Source organism: Coffea eugenioides, chromosome 1 (assembly GCF_003713205.1).
Source record: "Coffea eugenioides isolate CCC68of chromosome 1, Ceug_1.0, whole genome shotgun sequence".
Lineage (NCBI taxonomy): Eukaryota > Viridiplantae > Streptophyta > Magnoliopsida > Gentianales > Rubiaceae > Coffea > Coffea eugenioides.
Window position 1 is genome coordinate 41,663,647 of NC_040035.1, and position 21,751 is coordinate 41,685,397.

Below are 21,751 nucleotides of genomic sequence, written 5' to 3' on the forward strand. Positions count from 1 at the left end.
TAATATTTTCTTCAATAAACCGATTTCATTTAGATTCTTTGTCAAGTAAAATCCTTGCTGGGGAAACAATATGGTAAAAATATTTTGAAAATGCTTATATGGTCGATGAAAAAAAAAAACTTTTCAGCCGGCTCTTCAACATATGTCGAATTGGAAATTATTATGAATTTACCGAACTGGGCCAGGCTTCGTAACGCAACCCAAAACTACAGAGGAGGCCGCAGTTTGTAACTTCTGTACAATTCGTGAACTAGTTGGGTTTCAGCCTGTCAGAATCAATTGAATAGAAAAATGTTTCTAGAAAGCAATATGGGTTTTAGTTGATTAGGTCTTAGTTATAATAAGAAAAATGGCCCAATTTGGAACTCCTAGGTATTTTTTGATCAAGCGGCACAAACAACAAAGATAACTCCAATTCAGCTGCAATACATTTAAATTGAGAACATTAATAAATGGTATATACAATGTTCAATTTGATAATAAATCATAAATGTTGTACATGGAAAAGAAGTTTTTTTTTAAAATTATTTTCATTTTTCAGCTAGGGATGGACGAAATATAAAAAGTGGAGAAGAGAAAAGCAGATTTAAATCTGGAAAACCCTAATTATTGAAGTCTCAATCTTAGTCATTAGATCAATACATTCTCAATGGTGCGTGAATATTATGTTCCACAATAAACTAGACATGGGGGGAGGGGGGATGGGAACAATATGTTTATGGGGTGAAGTTAGAGGTGTCAAATAAAACCATTTAATTAATTTTACCCATACCCGCCCATTAATAACTGGATATGGGTACATTAAATTTTTATATATGGATATAAATGGGTTATCCAATTATACGCATTTATTAAATGGGTTTAATTGGGTAACCCATCTAACCCATCTAACCCATTTAACTTACATTCCTGCTCTAGAAAAATAAAAACCAAGTGAAATCCTCGCTCTAGAAGAATCGGTCGTGACTCGTGAGTCGGCAGCGTAAGCAAGAAACGAGGGAAATTTTTGAAAAGAAGGAAGCAGAGAGCTAATAAGAGAGAGGAGAACTTGAGACTTTGAAATCATGATCAGCCGGTGAAACAAATGCGACGAAATTTTAGTTGCGCAATTCTCTTACGAAGCTCCGTATATTTACCGGTTTTGAGTTTCAGTTTCTTCTCTATTTGGTAAGATACTTCTAAACCTCCTTCTTTTAAGTTGTTTTTTTGAGAGAAAATTTTCAATTTTTTTAAGTCGCTTGTTATTCGTATTTATTGAAAATTTGTCTTTATTTGTATGCTAAATGAAGTGATTGCTAGTCTTCATAAGGATTTTTAACTATTTTTTATGTTAAGTATTTTTGTTTTATTTATTATATTTATTTGTTGGTTTTATCTTATCGCTTTATTTCCTTGTAATTTATTAATTTGATCATTTTTTAGCATCATCAATTTATGACAAATTTTAGCTTCCTTTCTTACCTTTTCAAATGAAAATTTAAATTTATAAACGAAAAAATACTAGGGGTTCAAAGTTTTGGATTAAATTTTTTTGTTAACTTTCATATTATTTAGTCCAAATTTTTAGATTCTCATTGTTCAATTATTAAATAATATGTAATTTTGCAACATGGCACGCGGAAGGAAAAAAAATTGATAATTAGACTTATTTGGCATAATAAGTAAATTTTTAAAATTAATGATGGGTGTAAAATGGTATAAATTGATAATTTAGTTTACAAAATGAATTTATATGAGCTTGTAAAAAATTAGAATAAATGGGTTATAAATGGATAATTGGGTTACCCAACTCATTTTTTGACTTACCCATTTATACCCATCTAATTAAATGGATATAAATGGGTTGACTCACTTATACCCATTACCCATTTTACCCAACCCAAACCCGCCCAAATCACCCATTTTGCCACCTCTAGGTGAAGGGTATGTAGACCAAGGAATAAGTTAAATCTTCTGTGCATTCTTTAAGTCCCCATTTGGACAAATGTTTTATCAATCTTGAGAGTTCAAACTTTAAAGACTGTAATTTATTTATTTGCTAGGAGACTTATTTAAAAAATTGTAAATTCTCTAGAAACCAGTTTGACAAGCATTGCTCCAATTGACACCACGACTAGGCATCTAAATTGTTATTTCTGCTGTGCTTTTAAATGTTGCAGTTCACGGAAATGGAGAAAAGACTTGTTTGTTGAAGGACCATGCCAGCAATTCGATTGGCCATCCATCTAGTTCCCAGATATCATGATTTCTGATTAAGAAGGGGAAATAATGTGATTGAAACTTGAAAGCGCACCCCCACCCCTCTTCCTTATTCGGCCTACCAAAGAAGATGCAATGAAGAAATGTCAGTTGAAGTTCAATCATGATCATGCACAAGAGGCATTATCTACTTGTTCGACAAATATGCAATAGCAGCCTGAAGCATGACTCCCAATCTGAACTTGTAGTCAGAAAAGTTCCTGCTCCTTGTGAGTTAAAATCACGCAATCTGAAGTCGGATAAGCAATGCAAGTCAGCACATATCCTGCTTTAATTTGACTGTCATCAAGATATGATCCATCAGATTGGTCAACAGATCCTGAAACGATCTTGCCTGTGCAAGAGGAGCACGCACCAGCCCTGCAAGAAAATGGTATATCTATTTCCTTATTCTCTGCTACATCCAAGATGTACGCGTTGTCTGGCACATCAAGCACACATTCCTCACCATTAGGTTGAATCAGTTTTACTTCATATACTGCCATGGCAGATGCCCGGAAACCAGAGGCAGACATAGCCTTCAGACCACGGACTTTAGAGATGCTGCTTACGGATCCTAAGGATGAGGGACTCTTGAGAAAGGGACTCTTAATTTGGTTAAGGGGTGGATTTCTGGACACACAGCTCGCAGGAAGTTTAAGGTTTGAGCTTGACATCTTTAACCCGTGCAAGAAATCTTCAGCTGGTTAGATGAATGAGAATCAGGAGAAAATCTTTATTGTAGTATTAGGTGCAGTACCCTTGGATTCTTGACAACCATCCTTTTTTTCAATACAGACATTAAATGTAACTAGTCTAACTCATATCTTTCCAAATCTGCAAGCTTATAGTGATTGGCAAATTTATAGCGTTAAACTGCAGTTCACAAATACTCTGAAGCCAAAGCAGAAAGCAGACAACTTTAGCAAAGATACTTCAGAAATCAGTATTTGGAAATGGTAGTGGCTGAATGCAGATATTATAATCCACCAAAGAATGGCCATTTGGTGATCAATAGAAGATAAACGTCTCGCTGCTCCAACTAGGATGGAGTTTCTTGGCAGCATTAGGTACAGTATTAAGAGCAGTTCTGCGGTACTAGAGCAGCCATTGCATTCACTGCTACCAAAAATTGCAAAGTTCTTCAACAATTGCTAACGCAATGAGGTACAAGGCTTGGTTAGGCAAGAAGTTTCACAAGGGTACCAAAGGGGAAGAAAACAGTGAGATTATCAGGCATACTTTTACTGCTTAGACTTAAAAAGAGTGTTTTCTCAAGCTGGCAAAACCAGTCAGTAGAGTCAACTCTTGTTTTGCAGGCTGTGTTCTTGGGTCTTCAGTATGAATTATTCCATCGAATCGTGGGTTCCTACCAGCACTAATTTTCAACAGCTATATAGAGTAGTACTGCTCGAGAATTGACTGCATCTACAAACATAATCATAAATTTCGCGTATCTTGATTTTGAAAAACATGAAAATGCACAAGATTGACTCAATACTCAAGTAAAATAGAGCAAAGAAGTGCAGAGAAGCAATAGCAATTGCACATTAGAGACATTGAATCTTACAGGGTTGTTATTGTTTTGGAGCAGATTGCAGCTCTTATGTGGTTCGGATGAGGAGGGGTCTTCTGTGGCTTGGCAAGAACAGATAAGAGTCCAGCTGAGAGCACTGACTACCAATGCTTTAGCAGTGACCCAACCCAAGTTCGCCGTAAGCACATGTCCTTATTCACCATATCCATCCACATTCAAAATCGATGCAAACTTGTAAGCACGTCCTCATGCACTCCTATTTTTGTTAACTACAGTCTATCATTCTAATTATATAATTTTTATTTATTAGACTATATGATAAAACAAATGATACAAATATAACTAACAAAATATAGAGTACAAATAACATTTCTCGAGAGGTTTTAAATGCTAGTCCTTCTTCTTTCTTTTTTTTTTTTTTGCGTTGGGGGGTTTTTAAGAGGAGGGGGAAGGAGGGAGGGAGGGGGGAAGGGGGTGTGGTAAGCAAATTTTTGCTTTGTGACATTGACTATTGGAAGAGCAAACTATGACCAGTATGACTCTTTGCTACAAAGTCCAAACTCAAATTCTTTGAGCTACTTTAAATTCAACTGCTCCCTCCATTTACAATAAGAACCTCGAGGTAGATTTCATAGGAATACGACATACCTTGAAAAAACTTAAACTTTGTGCCAAGACCAATCATTTTTCAAAAGATCAGAGCAATCAAACAAATTGGGGAATATTATCCAAAAAAAAAAAAAAAGATTCCATGCTCCTTGCATGCGAACGGATTCTTGGCTTTTCATGTAGGCAAGCAGTACTAAGAGTAGAAGACCGCACTTAATTGCCTAAAGTCCTCTGAATCAGGTTTTCTATTTTGGCTTCTGACTAAGCAAGCCAGTTCTTTCCTAGGAGGCTAAGACGCCAAAAACAAGTAGTCTGAAAAATTCAATCCTAGATCTTGACAACCAGAATGTACTTGCATTACCCGACTCAAACATATGTGACTCACTTGGCAATGGCATAACAACACAGTAGCATACTTGAGGCAGTTCACAAGATTCAACCCCAAAATACTGATGATTAATTGCGGGCAGTGGCATAATACCATAATGATATAGTTGCCTTGAGAGTATCAATTCTCCAAAATTACTAGCCCAATGGCATACATAGAAATCAACAGTTGGAGGGATTGAAGAAAGATTTGAGAAACAAATGCAACAAGTGTCCGAAATCCCACTTGAACCTTACAGGATTCTTCAGGACAAAACCCAAAACATTCATCCATCTGCAATCTACCTAGCAAGCTAATGGGTATGACCTGGACTCTCAGTAAAGTTCGCCCTCCTTGTGAGTGTGGATTACACAATCAGCAGTGGGGTAGGACACACAAGTCAGCGCATAACCAGATTCGATGTGGTCGTCGCTAAGGAAGGATTGATCAGATTGGTCGACAGAACCCGAAACAATCTTCCCAGCACAAGTAGAGCATGCACCAGCCCTGCAAGAATATGGCAAGTCAATTCCAACAGCCTCAGCAGCATCAAGGATGTATGTGTCATGAGCAGCTTCAAAAGTGTGCTCTCCTTCTGGAGTAACTAGTTTGATCTTGTATGTTGCCATGGCAGAGGCCCTGAAATTAGGTTTAGCTCTCAAACCGAAGGTTTCGGTGATGCTCTTAACAGATGTTAGGGATGGTGGGCTTTTGATCAAGGCTCTTGAATTCTGGTTCTGGGGTGCAACTCTCACCATGCAGTTGATTGGAAGTCTGGTGGTGGCCATTTTTTACCTGAAAATATACCACTTAGAATACAGTCCAAAGCCATTGCTCCAACGCTATATACAACATATGAGATATAGAATTGACACAAACAAAAAGGAAGGGCAGGGTGGGAGGCGGGGTATGGGGCGCTTTAGTACAGCTAAAGAGAATTTCTAACCAGCACTCAGCTTTAAAATTATCATGCTTTCTCACCGTAAAGCAAAAAAGTAAATCAGTTTCAATTAACACAGTAATATACAACAGCAATGCAAAATCCTTGAAGTGAAGGATTCAAACCATATTCAGCAACTATACCAGTTGTATGCGTACTAAAACAACCCAAAAGTAGTGTTTTCTTGCACTTTCAAGATCCACGAGAAAGAGAGGGAGGACACAATCCAAAAGAACAACAGAGTAAGGAATATTGTGTATGCCTTATCCCAAACAAGCAGAAATGGAAATGACATTCCATCTTCATGACATCAAGGCGGTAGATATCTGGAGCACAATGAAAAGAAACAGGGGAGTAGCTCTCTGCTCTTCACTCGAGGCTCCATATCAAGCTCAGAAAGACATATATTGTGTCTTTACATGTGAAAGACACCATGTGTATCATTTCGCAAGTTAAAGCTTTACTTAACTGGTGCTAGGGACTCAGAAACACAGACAGCAAAAAGATGCGGGGCATTTGCTTCCTATCAAAAGATTAAGCCAGATATTCACATTGTCTGCCAAACTATGTCAACCCAAGAAAAAGAATGATCCAGGTATGGAGGGGGATGGAGACAGAAAAGGGAAAATTTTTGCCAACACATTGAAACAGTGAAATAAGTTTTGAAATTTTGGCTACCACCTTTATCTGCAATCTAGGGCACAAATACCATCACGCTTGTAGTAGTATTAAAACCATTCGTGGGAGAAAAGATATGCAGTAATATTGCAAAGTAGCTTACGCAGGCAAATGACAAAGAAAACCATAACAATAATTATCAGCAAGAACCTGTCCAATGGTCTACTCATTACTACAATTTATGTTCGCTAAACAAGTAATTCAGCATCCAAGGTCTATTGTCGTACATAGCCATAAGCCAGATAGACTAGTGATGGAAGGAAGGGCCTGGGGAGGAGGGCTGAAATTTCACTCAATACAACGCAAAGGGGCAAGGAAAAAGGGCAAAAGCTAGTAACTTTATCAGCACACACGGACAAAAGGGGGGTCTTGAATGTGAAAACATTCATGATAATCAGCAAATATTGAAACACACCAGTGAATTGCCTTATATTCTAGTGCTTAAACTACATGGAAAAGTCCCATAATTCTGTCAGGATACTTAACAAAGATATACCAAAGCTTCTACGCACACGCACACGCACACACACAAAACCTTGGGTAATACAGTACCAAGTGAGCCCATCAACCTTAAAAATCCATAAAACTGGAATTCAAGAAAGCAACTCTAATTCGGTCAAAATAAACAAAACAAGGGCTCTTATCTTTCCTCAACTAGATCCTAAAATACTCAATAGTCAAATTTAATTAACCAAAACCCGTGATTGATTTAGGAGTAATCAGGATCTAACAAAATTCAGCTAATCTAACCACATCTCTCCATCTAACCACAAACAAACAAATAGTCCACAAACTCAAAAACAAAAAACAGAAATAAAGCAAGCCCGCAAGCACACCCTTAAGGAAAAAAGAAAAGAAGAAAAAAGCCCGGAAATGAAATCTTACAAAAAAAAAAGTAAAGAAAAGAACTGCGCTGATCTTCCTATCCCAAACAAGAAAAGAAAGTTTCCCTTTTCTTCTTACCCTTTTATAAGGCAGCAAGGGAGGAGGACCCGGAAAACAAGAGAGAGATAGGTTCAGGCGGAGCGGAGCGGTGGCGACCAATACTGAACAGTAGTAGCAACAGATGGGGGGCGGAAGGGAGTGTGGAAAATGTGAATTATTTATAGAGGGAGAGTTGAATGACCAGTACGGTGAAAGACAAAAAACTGGAGAGTGGAACGAGGCCAATGGTTGGTGTTGAGATACTACGTGAACATGATTTGAGTTCGACTTTAATTTTAATATTAATGAATTATAAATATTATTTGAATTTAATTTATTAATTTATATAAGTATTTGAGTTCGATTATGAAACGAATTTGAGATGGAGTTTGATTCTGAAAAGGATTTAGTTATACTTTTAATAAATAATACATTATTTAGAATAAGGTTAATTGTATTTATTAATTTTAAAAAATAAATGATGCTAATTTATGTATAATTACTTTGTAGTAAAATATAATATATATTTAATAATATTAAATATATTTATATTTATTTATGTGTTTATGAACTATTTGATTCGATTATTGAACAGAGCCAATATTATATTTGAATTCGATTCACTTATTATAGGGTGTATTTGGATTGCTTCTTTCTAAAGAAAAATTGCTACGTTTTTCATAGACATATTTCTTAATTACCTTTTTATTTTACATATATCAAATCGTTATAGTAATTTTTTCACAAAAAATCCAGAAAAATGCAATCCAAACAATTCTAAATTTTTTTGAAATTCGGACTAGTCAAGCACAAACACTATTGCAAATAAGTTGATTGGTTGAGAGCTCTAACCAAAATTGAAAGGGGCCATAAATAAATGGGAGATGCCTTTTGGGATTCGCAGGGAGGCGACGTGCATCTGCGCTTTGGCTTTTTGCTATACAGAAAATAGCATACGCAGCCACCAACGTTGAATGAAATTGTTTGCTGTGTACAATATAATATAATGCATGGGGTGCAACCGTAACCTAACATCCCAGCCGCCTCTCGGCTTCGCATTCGTCCTTAATTTTTTTCTTTTTAAACACATCAGAGTATTTAGTCCTATAACAAGCACACTTTTGTATTTCTTGACCCACAAATTTCGGTTTCATTTTAATTGTATTTTTCAGAAGCTGTTCTTGAGAAAATTACTAATAAATATTCTACTATTGTGATTTTTGTTGATGTAATGTAGAATCGGAAAAAAAAGTAATTATATAATAAAACATTAACTGAAAATTATGTTCAAGGAATATTCTAAAATAAGGTATGCGAACTTGAGTTTTTTATTAAAAAAAAATAGATCTCGTGTTTACTTCCCCTTTCAATTTTTCTTTTTGGGTTTGGACTTAAATTTTGGAGTATGCTTTTTTTTTTTTTGTTGTTGAGAAATTTGGAGTGTAGTTACTTTTTCATTTGACTTTCTCTCAAAACAATATAAATGTTCCTCTACCATTATGCTTCTAGTTTTTTTTTTCTTTAACAACCACATTTTTTGTTTTTCTTGGCTCAAAATGTTCTTGTTTCATTTCAATTGCATTTTTTTAGAAGCAAGTTTTAAAAAAATAGTACTGAAATTCTCTTGCTTATACTCCCTCTCTCCCTCGGTGCTACCTAATCCATTTCTTCCCGTACTAGAATTCTCTTTAAGTTACCGTATAAATAACACGTGTAGGAAGACATGGAGCGTTTACGTCTCTTTTTTATTTTCCTTTTTTCAAGATATGGAGTCTGGATCTGGGGGAGAATTATTTTTGTCTTTTAAGCTTATCTATTTATTTTTTATTTATTTTTCAAAATAGTTAATTTGGGATTTGAACTAATTTTGTGCCGCGGTTGAATTACCATACAGTAGTGGTTTCTGTCAACTCCCCAGTCATTTGCTTCGCCTACTCAGTGGTGGGTCATCTTGATGAAGTCGGTAGGAAAGCTCAAATGCTTTTGCTCTAATTAGAACTCTACCCAAAAAGAAGAAAAAAATATATACTAGTAATAGCTAGGAGAAGGGACATGATAGTAACATGAACGGATTTGCAAAAGGGCGATGAAGAGTCAAGAGCCCTCGAGGAACACAATGGCCTTATATAAATTAATATGCATAAGGTTGCGTGAAGCCCACATGGCGTGTTGCTTCTCAACTTTAGAACCCTCAATATTTTAGAACTTCTATGGCTTGAACTTTCACCGAAGAGGTAACCATTCTGCACGTGGGGCCAAATAAAATAGAATGAATAGTCAAAAAGCTCACTAAATTATCAAGTCTGACGTGGATGGTTATCAAAATTTTCTTGTAGCCATAAAGGTCACTACACTGGCAAAAACGGATCAGTGAGTTTATTTTATCAAATTTTACCGATAAAACAGCTGATTGCCAAAGATCATTTTGCCTAAAATGTCATTGAATTTCAATGAATTAATGGTGTGAATTAATGTTGTTTTATCCATAGAATTTGACAAAATGACTTCAATGACCCCTTTTTGTCAGTTTAGTGACCTTTGTGACTCCAAAAAATGTTTTGATGACCCGTTTGATGACAAAAAAAAATGTTTGATTGAACAATTACACAAGAAACTTATAATTTGTGGGTCCAATTACATGAGAAACTTAAAATTGTGGGTCTAATTTGTCCAAAAAATGAGTTTGGTTGAGATATGATTCAACAATTACACAAGAAACTTAAAATTTGTGGGTACAAAGTACCAAAGGGGCAGAAGGAATTGTACTCTTAAATATCACTACATGCTAGTTCAATTATAGATATAATTAAAATCTGTAAGGTGTTGGTTCCCCCTCACACATTAATCAGGCATCCTGTACCCAATGTTTTTAAACTCGGACCGGTCAGTGAACCGGAGAGGTTGCCGGTTTGCGGTCTGACCGGTCCAACCGGTCGGTTCATAGGTTCACTGGTTTTTTTTTTTTTTTTTTAGTGTTAAGTACTAAGCAAGTTTCATTCTACACTTGAACTTTACCAACATAACTTAATTTAAGTTATGATAATAATAAATTTCGTAAAAGTTATACATAAAACATGGAATGATAAATATAATTAAAATATCATAATTCACCACAAGTTTTCATAAATTCATTATAAACATAAATAGATACAATCCAAATGTTCACCAATTATCACAAATAAAAACACAAAAAATAAATAAATTAAATATTGAAATTCTTTTACAACCCTTAAAAAAATCCATAAAAGAGTTCAAGTTAAGACAAACCATTTGAATAGCAAACTTTTATGAGTGGCATGATAAGCAACCACACCACCTTCACAATTTAATCAACTTAAGCTGAAAAAGTTAAAATTTTATTATAAAAATATAAATCTAATTGCTCAAACTAAAAAAAAAACTAAAATTTTTTGAAAAACAAATATACAGTTAAACACATAAAAAATTAATTGCTACTAAACATTACCAATTAACATGTTATATTAAATTCAATGATCCTATACCATTAATTATTTTAAATTCAATTATCAATAGTTTCGATTATGTGCCAACTACCATATTTTTTACCAGCCCAATGTTATTATTTGTAATTCCTACTCAATTCCTACATGGATGTGCACTACTTTTGCAAAAAATTTCATCCTTAATTAATCAAATAAAAATAAAACAAAAAATGAGGGAAACATATGAAAATTGAGGGGAAAAAGAAGAAAATGCAAAAAAATCAACTAAAGATAATAATATAGAAAAAAAAAGCCTTGAAAAGAAAAAAATTAAACTTACCAAGTTGTTGGAAAACAAGAAAAGTTGAAATTTTCAACTTGTTTACAATCTGCTAAAGATAATAACCTGATAATAATGGTGAAGACTTGAGAAAATCTTGTTATGGATATTTGGGTTAAAAATGGTTAAGAAGAAAAAATTGGAAAAAAAAAAATAAGAGAAGAACTTGATGTTTTAATATATTTGTTAGTCAAGTAGAATTTTCAACAAACTTAACTACAGTCTGGCGGTAAGATTGTCATATGCAAACTTGGAGACCCAGGTTCAAATCATAGCTACACCATTCTTGATATTTTGTTGAAAAATTTAAAAAACCGCCGGTTCACGGTTCTTAACGGTTCACACGGTTCGTCCGGGTTTCAACGGTTCTCCATGAACTTCTGGCTTTAGCATTAGACCGGACCGGTGACATGGCCGGTTCGCGGTCCAACCGGTCGAACCGGCCGGTCCGGTCCGTTTCTGTAAACACTGCCTGTACCTTTCTCAACTATTTCCCCCTCACATATTGGGTCTTAAGTTAGAACAGTATCAACATTTTATACATTTTATTCGACGTACAACATTGCATTCAAGTGTCTAGTAGGTGGAGTTGCCATTACTACGCTCCGATAACAATGCTGGGTAGGGATGGCAACAGGACAGGGGATCCCTCTCCCGTCTCCTGCCCTATTGCCAAATATCTCCCTCTATACCCACCCTATCCTTTGCCCCTGCTCCTCCTCCCCTGCCCTTACCTCGGCTAGCTCCCCTCAAGGTATTTGCTGGGGAATGATAAAAAATTGATCCTATAGTTGTTTGCTTCCACAATAACTAACAAAAATTCAACATATCAACCCATGGGCGCGGCTGTCCCTCATTGCCATCCCTAGTATTGAGTGTTTCTGGGTCTTCTCGTCACAAAAGCTATCTCAAAAGTTAAGGTTTTCTCTCACACTTATAACCAAATATCCTATCACTTCTACAATCATGCAGAATAAACTCAAAATTCCCCATTCACATCGGACCCGGGGTTGGAATAACTTCGACCTTTCATTCAATGGGTCTAGCCTAGGATAACACCAACCCTTCATCCGACAATCAACGTTTCATTCAAGTGTTTAAATTGATTAATTTTTCATTTGAAGATGCAATTGGTCAATAATTGATAGTTTAAATACTAATGTGTTATGTTAAAATGTTTGAGAACGAAATATATCTATGACCTCAATTTTAGGGATAAAAACTGGCATTTTCCCGCTTTTACTCTTTTCTGTCAATATGTTAAGTTATAAGATGCTATGGGATAAAGGAAAAAACATTTCTTTGAAAACTTCCATTTAGGAGATACTTAGGATGCGAGTTTATGGGATCCTTTATGACTTCATTGCGTTAGTACTCTTTCGTGTTGGACCTCAATAGTTCAGAGTTCTATGTTATCTCCTGCCACAATATCAGTTGAAGTTTGCTAAATACAAAGAGTATAGGATCAACAATTTGTCACTCTATGACTATAAGATTAATTATTAAGGCCCTAAAACTTACCTTTGATGATCTTCTCTTTTCTAGTCCACATAAGCTAGATTGATTACATACTATTTGGAGAAAAATTTACCATCCTGAAGTTAAAACTGATACATTTCCATTTATGGCTTCAGGGATACATACTTGGACATCCAACGACTAAAGTTCAAGGAATTCTTTACTGTGTAGTCCCATTTGCTTATAGTATGGGCCTGATTTCTGATGAACTCTATGAGGAATTTTGATGAACTATGGGAGGGACGTGGGAGGAGGGAGAGGATAGGGAGGAGGTTGCAAGCTGGTGACGTTGGCATCGGCTGGCCAACAGTGGCGGGTTGAGGTGGGGGAGAAGGAAGAAAATGATGGAAAAAGTGAAAAATTTGCATGTTCTTCGATATTAAGGGACGTGTACAATAAAAAATTTGAGATGTTTATAAAGAATTACTGTAATCAAAATAATTAAAAAATTTGTCTATTAAAAATTAGACTAAAAACTTGCATGCGAGACAGGTTCTGGAACTAACCGAGAATTATACTACAGTTGTAAGGCCACAATTATGGTATTGGATTTGGACCTCACATATAACTGTACTATAATTGCACGGAGTTTCAGTGTTCCTCGTATAGCAACAGCAATTGCCCCACGATAATTTGAAGGAAAATGAAAACAAAGGAAACAAAATTAAAATCAGTTTTGCCGATTAACGTCAAAGAAATATTTTGACAAAAACTAGGAAAGTCTTCATTATTGGTCCCCAAATCTGCAATGAGTAATGATTAAACTTTTATCGTACGTACCAAAAAAGAAAATTGAAATCGACTAACATGTTATTGGGATTCAAGGCCGAAATAAGCAGCTAATAAGACGTCAAGTTAATAACAATTTAAGGAAAATGAGTCAAAAACAAGAAAATACAATTGACAGGAAAGATTTAACATGTTCATATTAATGATCCATTCTTTATTATGAAAAAAGTTCATACAAAAATACAATTTGAATTATAAACCCAACCCTTGTGTAATGTTTCTCATATTGGATCTGTTGGATCCTTCTGTTTTTCAAAAATTAGTTTTCAAATACTATAAAAATTTTTAAAAAGTACTCTAAAAGATACTCTAAAAAATAGTCTAAATTTTTTTAATGTTTAAAAAATATCCCAAAATATATTTTAAAAACTCTACTACTCTTAAATATTTCAAAATATTTTCAAAAAATATCCCAAAATATACTCTAAAAACTCTGCTACAGTAAAATTTTTCAAAAACACCCCAAAAAAATTTTCCTTTTTCTCACTCTCATCTATAACACATGACTCCTTTTTGTGTACTTTAATTTATGATAAGACAGTCCCCTTCAATTTATAGGATATATTACTTGACAAATACTTCAATAATAATAAAAAAATAACTTACCTGATTTCCAAACGTATGTAAATACAAAAATTTCTTGGCAACTACTCCAAATACGTATAAATTACTAGAAACTATTTACTTGTCACACAAATAAAAATTGCCTAAAGAAAATAAGTAATTTCCTAATAATCTCCACCAAAAAGCTTGATGTGTAGTTATACATACCGAATTATTACGTTAGTGTAATGTCCATATATACATAGCTAATCCGAGTCCAACTTTTAGCTGACTTAAGTTTGTAGGATTTGCCTTTTCACCACTACTTACAACTTGAAAGTAATCTTGGATCCCTTTTTTAATTCTGCTCCCAACTATTGAGGTAATCAATAAACAAGTTTTTATTTATTTTTTTAAAAAATCACCATAATTTTCCCCTTCACAATATTGTCTAACCCGTGTGTGGTTTTTAAAATTCCACCATTAATGAAAACCTCGTAACTTTGAGAGTCTCGGGATGCATGAGAGTTAGATTTTTTTTTTTTTGGATTTTTTGGATACACATGTCATACTGCTCAAACAACAAAACTGAAATACATCCAACATCAAGTACATACCATTGGAAATTGTTAAGAACATTTCCACTAAATTACATCCTAATTTAACATTGGACTTTATGTTTTTCCATGTCCTCTGAATCACTTGCCCAAATTTACTATCAAATATCCTCTATGTTTGTTGTCTTTCAATCCTTTCCCTTCAATGCCAAGCCTTTTTGACATGAATATTCTTTTGCTATTAAATTATTGAATTGAAAATTACCGCAACTCACTTAATACCAATAATTAACCAAAACCTAGCTATGATATTATACCAGATGTTGAGATCCAAGTGCTAACGAAGAATCATTGAAAAATTAAGTGCATGACAATTTAAAGAAAACAAATAAAAAACATGAAACTTCAAGTAGATACAAGATTAATGTGGTTTGACTCAATTATTAAATCTATATCTATAAAGACAAAACTTGATATGTGAGAAAAATAAAAAAATCTAATTTGAATCCTGAGGCAACCGTATTATGACGTTTCTCACGTAACAGGAAGCCCTTCCCTCACTCTCATTACATGTTACTACTTAAAACAAAAATAAGGCAATTTTCATAACAAGGTAAATTTTATTTCGTCCTTACGCCACTTTTTTAAGAAGAAAAGTTTAAGTATGATACTTGGTAAAGAAAAGTGCACGTAACTTGAAAGTTGGGTGGCAACTTCAAAAAATTCTTCAATAAACCAAACTCGTATATTAAATTTTTAACGCATGTCAATCATCCACCAACTAAGATATCCATAACGAAGTTATCTTGTGTGGGGATTTTAGCATTGTATGATTTATAATTTGCTTGAAATATATTTTAGCCATTAAAATGAGAGAGCTCAAAGGATAGTGAGATCTTTTTCTTTTTCTTTTTCGATAAATTCTTCTGATGAATTGCTTTGTTTTGATCGATCATTCATTGGTACTTGACAGATTTTATTCTATCATCTTTTCGCAAACATTTTGATAGTTATTTATATACTGTTAAAATTTAGGTAAACTTAATTTTCAAAAATTTAATAGTTCAAATTGTATTACACACCATTTGACTAAGTAAAGTAACGTAATTTGGACCATCTTTGAAAATCGGAGCTAAGTCTTTTCCATGCCCCTTCACAGTAAAGCTATCATTTCTAATGATAGTTCGATCGTGCAATGCATGGGACTAGGAGCAGGAATGATTGCAAGTGTAATCGTTTCGACAGTTATGTGCATTTTGCATACGGCATAATTTTATTACATGTAATATAATTTACTTTTAATAACATGTAAATTTAGAATAAAATTTTATGAGTCTCACGTATGTTATTAAAATCAAGATATAAGATAAAATTTTGACCATATAATTTTTTTTACCAAATCTTAGTCGTGAATTGTCAGAAATGGTTGTTCCTCTTCCCAATGCATGAGTTGGCAAACAAGACATTTGTGTTGCTAGGGTCAGTTAAATTATTGGCTCCGATAAGGCGATTCTCTGTAGACATAGCAGCTTGTGGGTTAGAGTTCCAAAGTTCCAAGAGCTCTATCCAAGGATCTGGAGTCTAAAGTTGCTGCGCCTAGATCCCAAAACGAGAGATAGGCCAAGCTCAATGGAGAAGTTGCAGGTGCTCCTAAGGCATCCTATCTTCTGCAACCTGCTCTTGCTGCTAGTTTATGTTCAAGCATGTTCAAACCTTGCGATGGCTGGTTCCATAGTTAAGTTTCTTCCAGGATTTGAAGGACCCCTCCCCTTTGAACTCGAAACCGGGTGAGCCACTAAGTATAACATATATATAATAACACTAGAAATTAACATTGATCAAAACTTAGAAGAAATAGTTGATCCATTTTCTGATATTATCAGGTACATTGGAGTTGGTGAATCAGAGGATGTGCAGCTCTTCTACGCTTTTATCAAATCAGAGTCAAATCCTCAATCGGATCCTCTTATCATTTGGTTAGATGGAGGACCTGGCTGCAGTTCATTTATTGCATTTCTCTTTGGGATAGGTGAATTCTAATGCCTTACACTTTGCAGTAGGTGTCACAAAAAAAAAAAAAGGAACAATTGCGGCACTATTTTGATCTTGATTTTGTATAATCTTGAAACTCTGCAAACAGCCTTTCTGGTTGAAACTCTGCAAAAAAGACAAAAGACGTTGTCTGGTTGACGAAGCTTTATGTAAGGTCTTTTGTCGCCAGTAGCAACTGCTACAAACATCTGTACAATAACTAACTACACATTCACATCAAATTAAAAAGCCCAAATATAAACTAAGCTCCAAAAACACATACCTAAATATTTTTTCATATGCATTGCTACAATAAAGCTTTTGAAAAACGTTCCTAAAAATGGAGCCATAATCTTTATTTGTCTTTAATGTTCAAGTGATGATGACTGATAAACTGGAGTGCCAGCATTTGATCAAGTCACTGGCCCGTGATTTCCTGTTGCAGGACCAGTAATTTTGGAGCCATTGTCGTTCGACGGCACTCTGCCCAAATTGGTATTAAATCCCTCTACTTGGACCAAGGTAAACTCAAGAATTGAGTTTCTCTTTTCTTTTCTTTTATTTTCTTGCGAGAGAAAAAGAGATTTAAGTTGATGAGTATATCTTAGACTCATAGAAGTGTTACATGAAAAGGTTATTGAGATACATATGTAAATAAGGTTCCAAATTTTTTCTTTTTTCTTTTTTTTTGAAATAACGTTCAAATAATCTTTATCCAAACAAACCTAATTTTCAAGATTAAGAATTCGAGTAGACTGCAAGATTGAGAATCATTTCTTGTTACTTGTTAGGTTGTAAGCATCATCTTTCTGGATTCGCCAGTTGGAACGGGTTTTTCTTATGCTAAGACTGCAAAAGCTTCTCAATCTTCAGATTTTCAAGCCTCTGATCAAGCTTATGAATTTATCAGGAAGGTACACGCCCATCACTCAGCTAATTAATGAATCGTAAGGCTTCATGGAACGTTGGACAATTACTAATTGGGAAAATGCCATATTTGTCTCTAGACCCTTTATTATGCAAAAAGACCAGTGTACTATCATTTAATTGTTTTCCTTCAGAATAGTGGAATCTTGCATGGCTCTGCCCAAAATTGCCTCCATTGGATTCAAGTTCTCTATGAACACAGTTTTGATTGTATAGAACAGTTGACAGTGGAAGATGAATAAAAGTTACATCAATAATAATTGGGTATAGTAGTTTCGACAGTTAGCGTCATGGAAGCTATAGTAGAGGAGGAGGTCTGTTGCATGGGGAAAGATCCCAAAGTCTCATGAAAGGTGGCAATCTCTAGAATGGAATATACTGAGATATTCCATCTCTTGTACAAACTTGTCCCATATCAATGAACTTACAGTTTTACCTTGAAAAAATAGTGGAAGATGACTAATTTTGAATTTGATGCTTACAATTCAATTTTGGGTACAATTTCAATAAGCGAGGCAATTTATTGTCTTTTTGCATGTTGTTGTATTTTAATGTCTACAATTGGTTTGCGAGTGCCTATAGTACACAGTGCAATTGCGACTGCCAATTATAGAGGCTTGGGTGGACGATATTTGTTGCGTTTTTACCCATTTGAACCTCGAGTTAAAAGCTTAATTTCCCTTGAAATGGGAAAGAAATTATAGTTAAAAGATGTTTACCTTTTACAAGATTGGTTTTGATAGTTGATTATACTGCAGTGGCTACATGATCACCCAGAGTACAAGTCGAATCCATTCTATGTTAGTGGAATCTCGTATGGGGGAATTCCTGTTCCAATATTAACTCAACTTATATCAAATGGTAAGATTTTTTCAATGTGGCTCTTTACCCTGGGGAAGTTTTTTGGTTGTGTTACAATCTGATTATTGAAATTGTCATGCAAATACATAGGCATTGTAAGAGATCTGAATATACTATAAATGCTTTCTGTAAGCTTGTAGTATATGCGAAGTCTCTTTTGGTAGGAATGTAGTTGCCACCTTAAGCTAAATGGGTTTTATTAACATAATGCAGAGCTTTAAGAGGGGGAAAAATGGTTAAAATTTCCCTCAGAAATTTGCAGGCTTTTTATTCTTTTCTGTCAATATGTTAAGTTATAAGACGCTCCAGGATAAAGCAAGAAAACGTTTCTTTGACCAGTTCAGAGTTCTACATTATCTCCTGCCACAAGATGATCAGTTGAAGTTTGCTAAATACAGAAGTATAGGATCAATACTTTGTTGCTCTATGACTATTAATAAGGCCCTAAAACTTACATGTATTTTGGTGTTATTCCAGGAAACAAGGACGGAATTGAACCACGTATTGACCTTAAGGTCTATACCTTTGATGATCTTCTCTTTTCTAGTCTACCTAATCTTGATTGACTACATACTATTTGGAGAAAAATTTACCATCCTGAGTTTAAAATCGAGACGTTTCCATTTATGGCTTCAGGGATACATACTTGGAAATCCTTGGTCGAAAGCTTCAGGAATTCAGAACTATAGGGTTCCGTTTGCTTATGATATGGGGCTGATTTCTGATGAACTCTATGAGGTAACTTATTTCTTTTGTTTGTTACCTATTGATATCTTAGAACACTGTCATTTGTCACATGCATTCTTACAATGTAAAACTACCAGTGATTTTCTAATTGACCTGTATATTTACAACGCAGTCCTTGAAGGTTAGCTGTAAAGGGGAATATAAAATCATAGATCCCAGTAATGCAGTGTGTTCGAAAAATATGCAGGCATACAATGAGGCAAGCAATCATATCTATGCAATTTTTATGTGACTCTATTTTCAAAAATTAGGCAAGGCCTAATGGATTTACTTAAAAGCGCCCCCTAAACTCAAGAAAGAGAGACAGAGTTAAGGATCATCAATATAACCGTTCCTGAATAGTGTAATATCATTTGAACAAGAAGTAATTTATTGTAACTTACTCATACAATTTCGTAACAGAGTTGCAGTTAATGTTAGGGGCTTACACAAGCAGTAATTGAACATCATACTTCTGTTACGAAATTGTAGAAGTTAACAATGAATTAAGGTTTATTCAAACAATAATACACTTTCCAGAAACGGTTGTACTAACAATTGGTTCCTACCCCTTCCCTTTAATTTGCGGGCCACAAAGGTGAAAAGGTGGGAAGAATCAGAATAAAGGAACGGGCAACCAGAATGATGGTTAATAATTTGCTTCTGCAGTTGCTTTGTAATATTGACAAACAAAATATCTTGATTCCCGTATGTCATCCCCTTTCACGAGAGCCAAATAAATTATTTACTGGTGGGAGATCCATTATACAAATGTCGTATGAGAAGTTTGGAGAGCTAGACGTTCGGGAATCGACTCCAGTCATATGTCGAGTAAGATACTACTAGTATTGTTCTATGTAAACTCGTGGATAAGAGCATCAGTTCTTGGTAGCACAACTGATCGCGTTTCTTCTGTTCACTGGCAATCGTAGACGGAACGGATTATGCTCCTTCAGCACTGGGCTAACAACAAGAGCGTCCAAGAGGCCCTCCATGTGCGAAGGGTATGTCTAAATCAAGCACTATGGTATGTAGCATTTGAATGCCGAAGCAAGCCTGAACTGATTTCTGTAATCACATTGCAGGAAACTATCGGAGAGTGGGTAAGCTGCAGGGATGCCTTGCCATACACAAAAAATGCAGCGAGTGTTGTACCATATCATGCAAACCTTAGCACTAAAGGTTATAGATCCCTTATATACAGGTTTGGTACCTAACTCTGAATCTTGATGCATGTAGGTTAACAGCAGTGATTTTAAGTACTGAAAGTGGAGTACTTTGTGATTCAGTGGTGACCATGATCTGATGGTACCGCACATTGAAACTCAAGCGTGGATAAGATCTCTACATTACCCAATTATTGACGATTGGAGACAGTGGATTCATCAAGGCCAAGTTGCAGGGTTGGTTCAAAATTGAACAATGTTTCTTTTCTTGATTACACCACCATTAACACGAGATAAAAAGATAACTTTACCCAACTCATCTAAATTTGTTCTGTTTTCCTGCTTCCAGTTACACAAGGACCTACGCAAATGAGATGACATTTGCAACAGTGAAGGCAAGAAATTCCTGTTTCTATTGCTTCAGTGCAAGATTTGTTCACATGGTAACGACTAACAACAAGGTCAGAACATTCTTGGGACTAACTAGCACCCCTTTTTTCTTTTTCTTCTTTTTGGGTGAAGGGAGGAGGCCATGCTGCTTATGAGTTCAAGCCTGCCGAATGCAGAACTATGTTTGAGAGATGGATATCGCATCAGCCTCTCTAATCAGTTGGCATATGGATATGAACATCTTTGATGACTTCTGAGCATCAAATGTTCCACTCTTAAATATAAATTACTGTAACTTTGGGTCATGAGACGCTTCTACTCCGAGTCTCCAAGGGGTTGCCTTCTTATTGAGATATGATTAGTAGAAAAGTGAATAAAATGTAGTAGTTAAAATGGGAATCACGTTACTCCAAACCTTTCTATATGACTGTTGAAGCTTTTACTTTGAAGATATGTCATTGAAGTAAATTTCCTCTATTTTGCAATAAATAAAATTTTGAATTCACAGGAAAGTACCGTTGGCCAAGGAATTCAAATATTAAAAAAAATTGTTACTCCATTAAACATGAATGGAGGGAATCTACCAAAGCTTTTAAAAGATGAAGAGGAGCAAGAAAAGGAATTTCTTATACATAATTGAAAAGTAATTTTCTTGAGAACACTTTTAAAACCAAAAGAAGATCAAAAGAAGAAATCCCTCGTGTCTAGGATTGATCCAATCACTTTTTAAGCGAAACTGTGACTCAAAAGTATCTTAAAAGCCTTTTTGTTTTGGGTAGCCTTAACTTACGTTTTTGTGGCCATTGATGATCTAGTCATCGAAAGTTTACACTTGACTTACACTTGAGTAGATCAGATCTTTAAAAATGTAATGGGTCAAATTATGTTATTCATCTCGTCAAGTGGTGTGACTTAATCTGAACTACTGAATTTTTAATATTCGGATCTTCTAAGTTTTGGCTGAATGTATTAAGGGTACTAGGAGGCATAAATCGCGTGATGGGTGTAGGGAACTAAAGACAGTATGCCCAAGCAAATATGCGGATTAAGGGAGTGATTGAATTTTGGTGTATTCTTCTTTTATCCAGCATGGCATGCAAAATTTTTATTTATTTATTTTTTTTTTTGTATATGAGTATGAATACGCATGGCAGTTAACAAGGGGAA

At 35.0% G+C, this 21,751-nt stretch overlaps 3 protein-coding genes across 6 annotated transcripts; 1 reads left to right on the forward strand and 2 right to left on the reverse strand.

Annotated features, from left to right (window-relative positions):
- Positions 1-2,114: 2,114 nt before the first annotated feature.
- LOC113750073 (ferredoxin-1-like) lies at positions 2,115-3,981 on the reverse strand. 3 transcript variants are annotated; one of them, XM_027294013.1, is made up of 2 exons: positions 3,809-3,981; positions 2,115-2,922 (listed from the first exon to the last, which is right to left on the reverse strand). In XM_027294013.1, the coding sequence occupies exon 2, from the start codon at positions 2,913-2,915 to the stop codon at positions 2,448-2,450; it is 468 nt and encodes a 155-aa protein (XP_027149814.1). In that variant the 5' UTR covers positions 2,916-2,922; positions 3,809-3,981; the 3' UTR covers positions 2,115-2,447. The 3 variants fall into 3 exon arrangements, with proteins under 3 accessions (XP_027149814.1, XP_027149805.1, XP_027149797.1); XM_027294004.1 differs by having other exon boundaries at positions 2,115-2,941; XM_027293996.1 differs by having other exon boundaries at positions 2,115-2,923; positions 3,789-3,981.
- Positions 3,982-4,776: 795 nt separating this feature from the next.
- Positions 4,777-7,479, reverse strand: LOC113762294 (ferredoxin-like). Its single transcript, XM_027305682.1, has 2 exons — positions 7,333-7,479; positions 4,777-5,546 (listed from the first exon to the last, which is right to left on the reverse strand). Exon 2 carries the CDS (start codon positions 5,537-5,539, stop codon positions 5,087-5,089), a length of 453 nt encoding a protein of 150 aa, XP_027161483.1. The 5' UTR covers positions 5,540-5,546; positions 7,333-7,479; the 3' UTR covers positions 4,777-5,086.
- Positions 7,480-15,953: 8,474 nt separating this feature from the next.
- Positions 15,954-20,963, forward strand: LOC113759436 (serine carboxypeptidase-like 2). 2 transcript variants are annotated; one of them, XM_027302019.1, is made up of 14 exons: positions 15,954-16,270; positions 16,367-16,512; positions 16,960-17,036; positions 17,306-17,428; positions 18,200-18,302; positions 18,780-18,817; positions 18,939-19,040; positions 19,162-19,248; positions 19,698-19,859; positions 19,961-20,032; positions 20,114-20,232; positions 20,318-20,431; positions 20,544-20,655; positions 20,761-20,963. In XM_027302019.1, the coding sequence occupies exons 1-14, from the start codon at positions 16,113-16,115 to the stop codon at positions 20,770-20,772; spliced, it is 1,425 nt and encodes a 474-aa protein (XP_027157820.1). In that variant the 5' UTR covers positions 15,954-16,112; the 3' UTR covers positions 20,773-20,963. The 2 variants fall into 2 exon arrangements, with proteins under 2 accessions (XP_027157820.1, XP_027157815.1); XM_027302014.1 differs by having other exon boundaries at positions 20,544-20,589; positions 20,717-20,963.
- The last annotated feature ends 788 nt before the right edge of the window (positions 20,964-21,751 follow it).

Bases quoted from the DNA above. Each gene is read 5' to 3' on its own strand.
- LOC113759436 (XM_027302014.1), top strand. From the start codon at position 16,113: ATGGAGAAGTTGCAGGTGCTCCTAAGGCATCCTATCTTCTGCAACCTG. The intron at 17,037-17,305 runs GTAAACTCAAGA...GTTACTTGTTAG, and splicing joins ATCCCTCTACTTGGACCAAG to GTTGTAAGCATCATCTTTCT. The intron at 18,303-18,779 runs GTAAGATTTTTT...GTGTTATTCCAG, and splicing joins AACTCAACTTATATCAAATG to GAAACAAGGACGGAATTGAA.
- LOC113762294 (XM_027305682.1), bottom strand. From the start codon at position 5,539: ATGGCCACCACCAGACTTCCAATCAACTGCATGGTGAGAGTTGCACCC.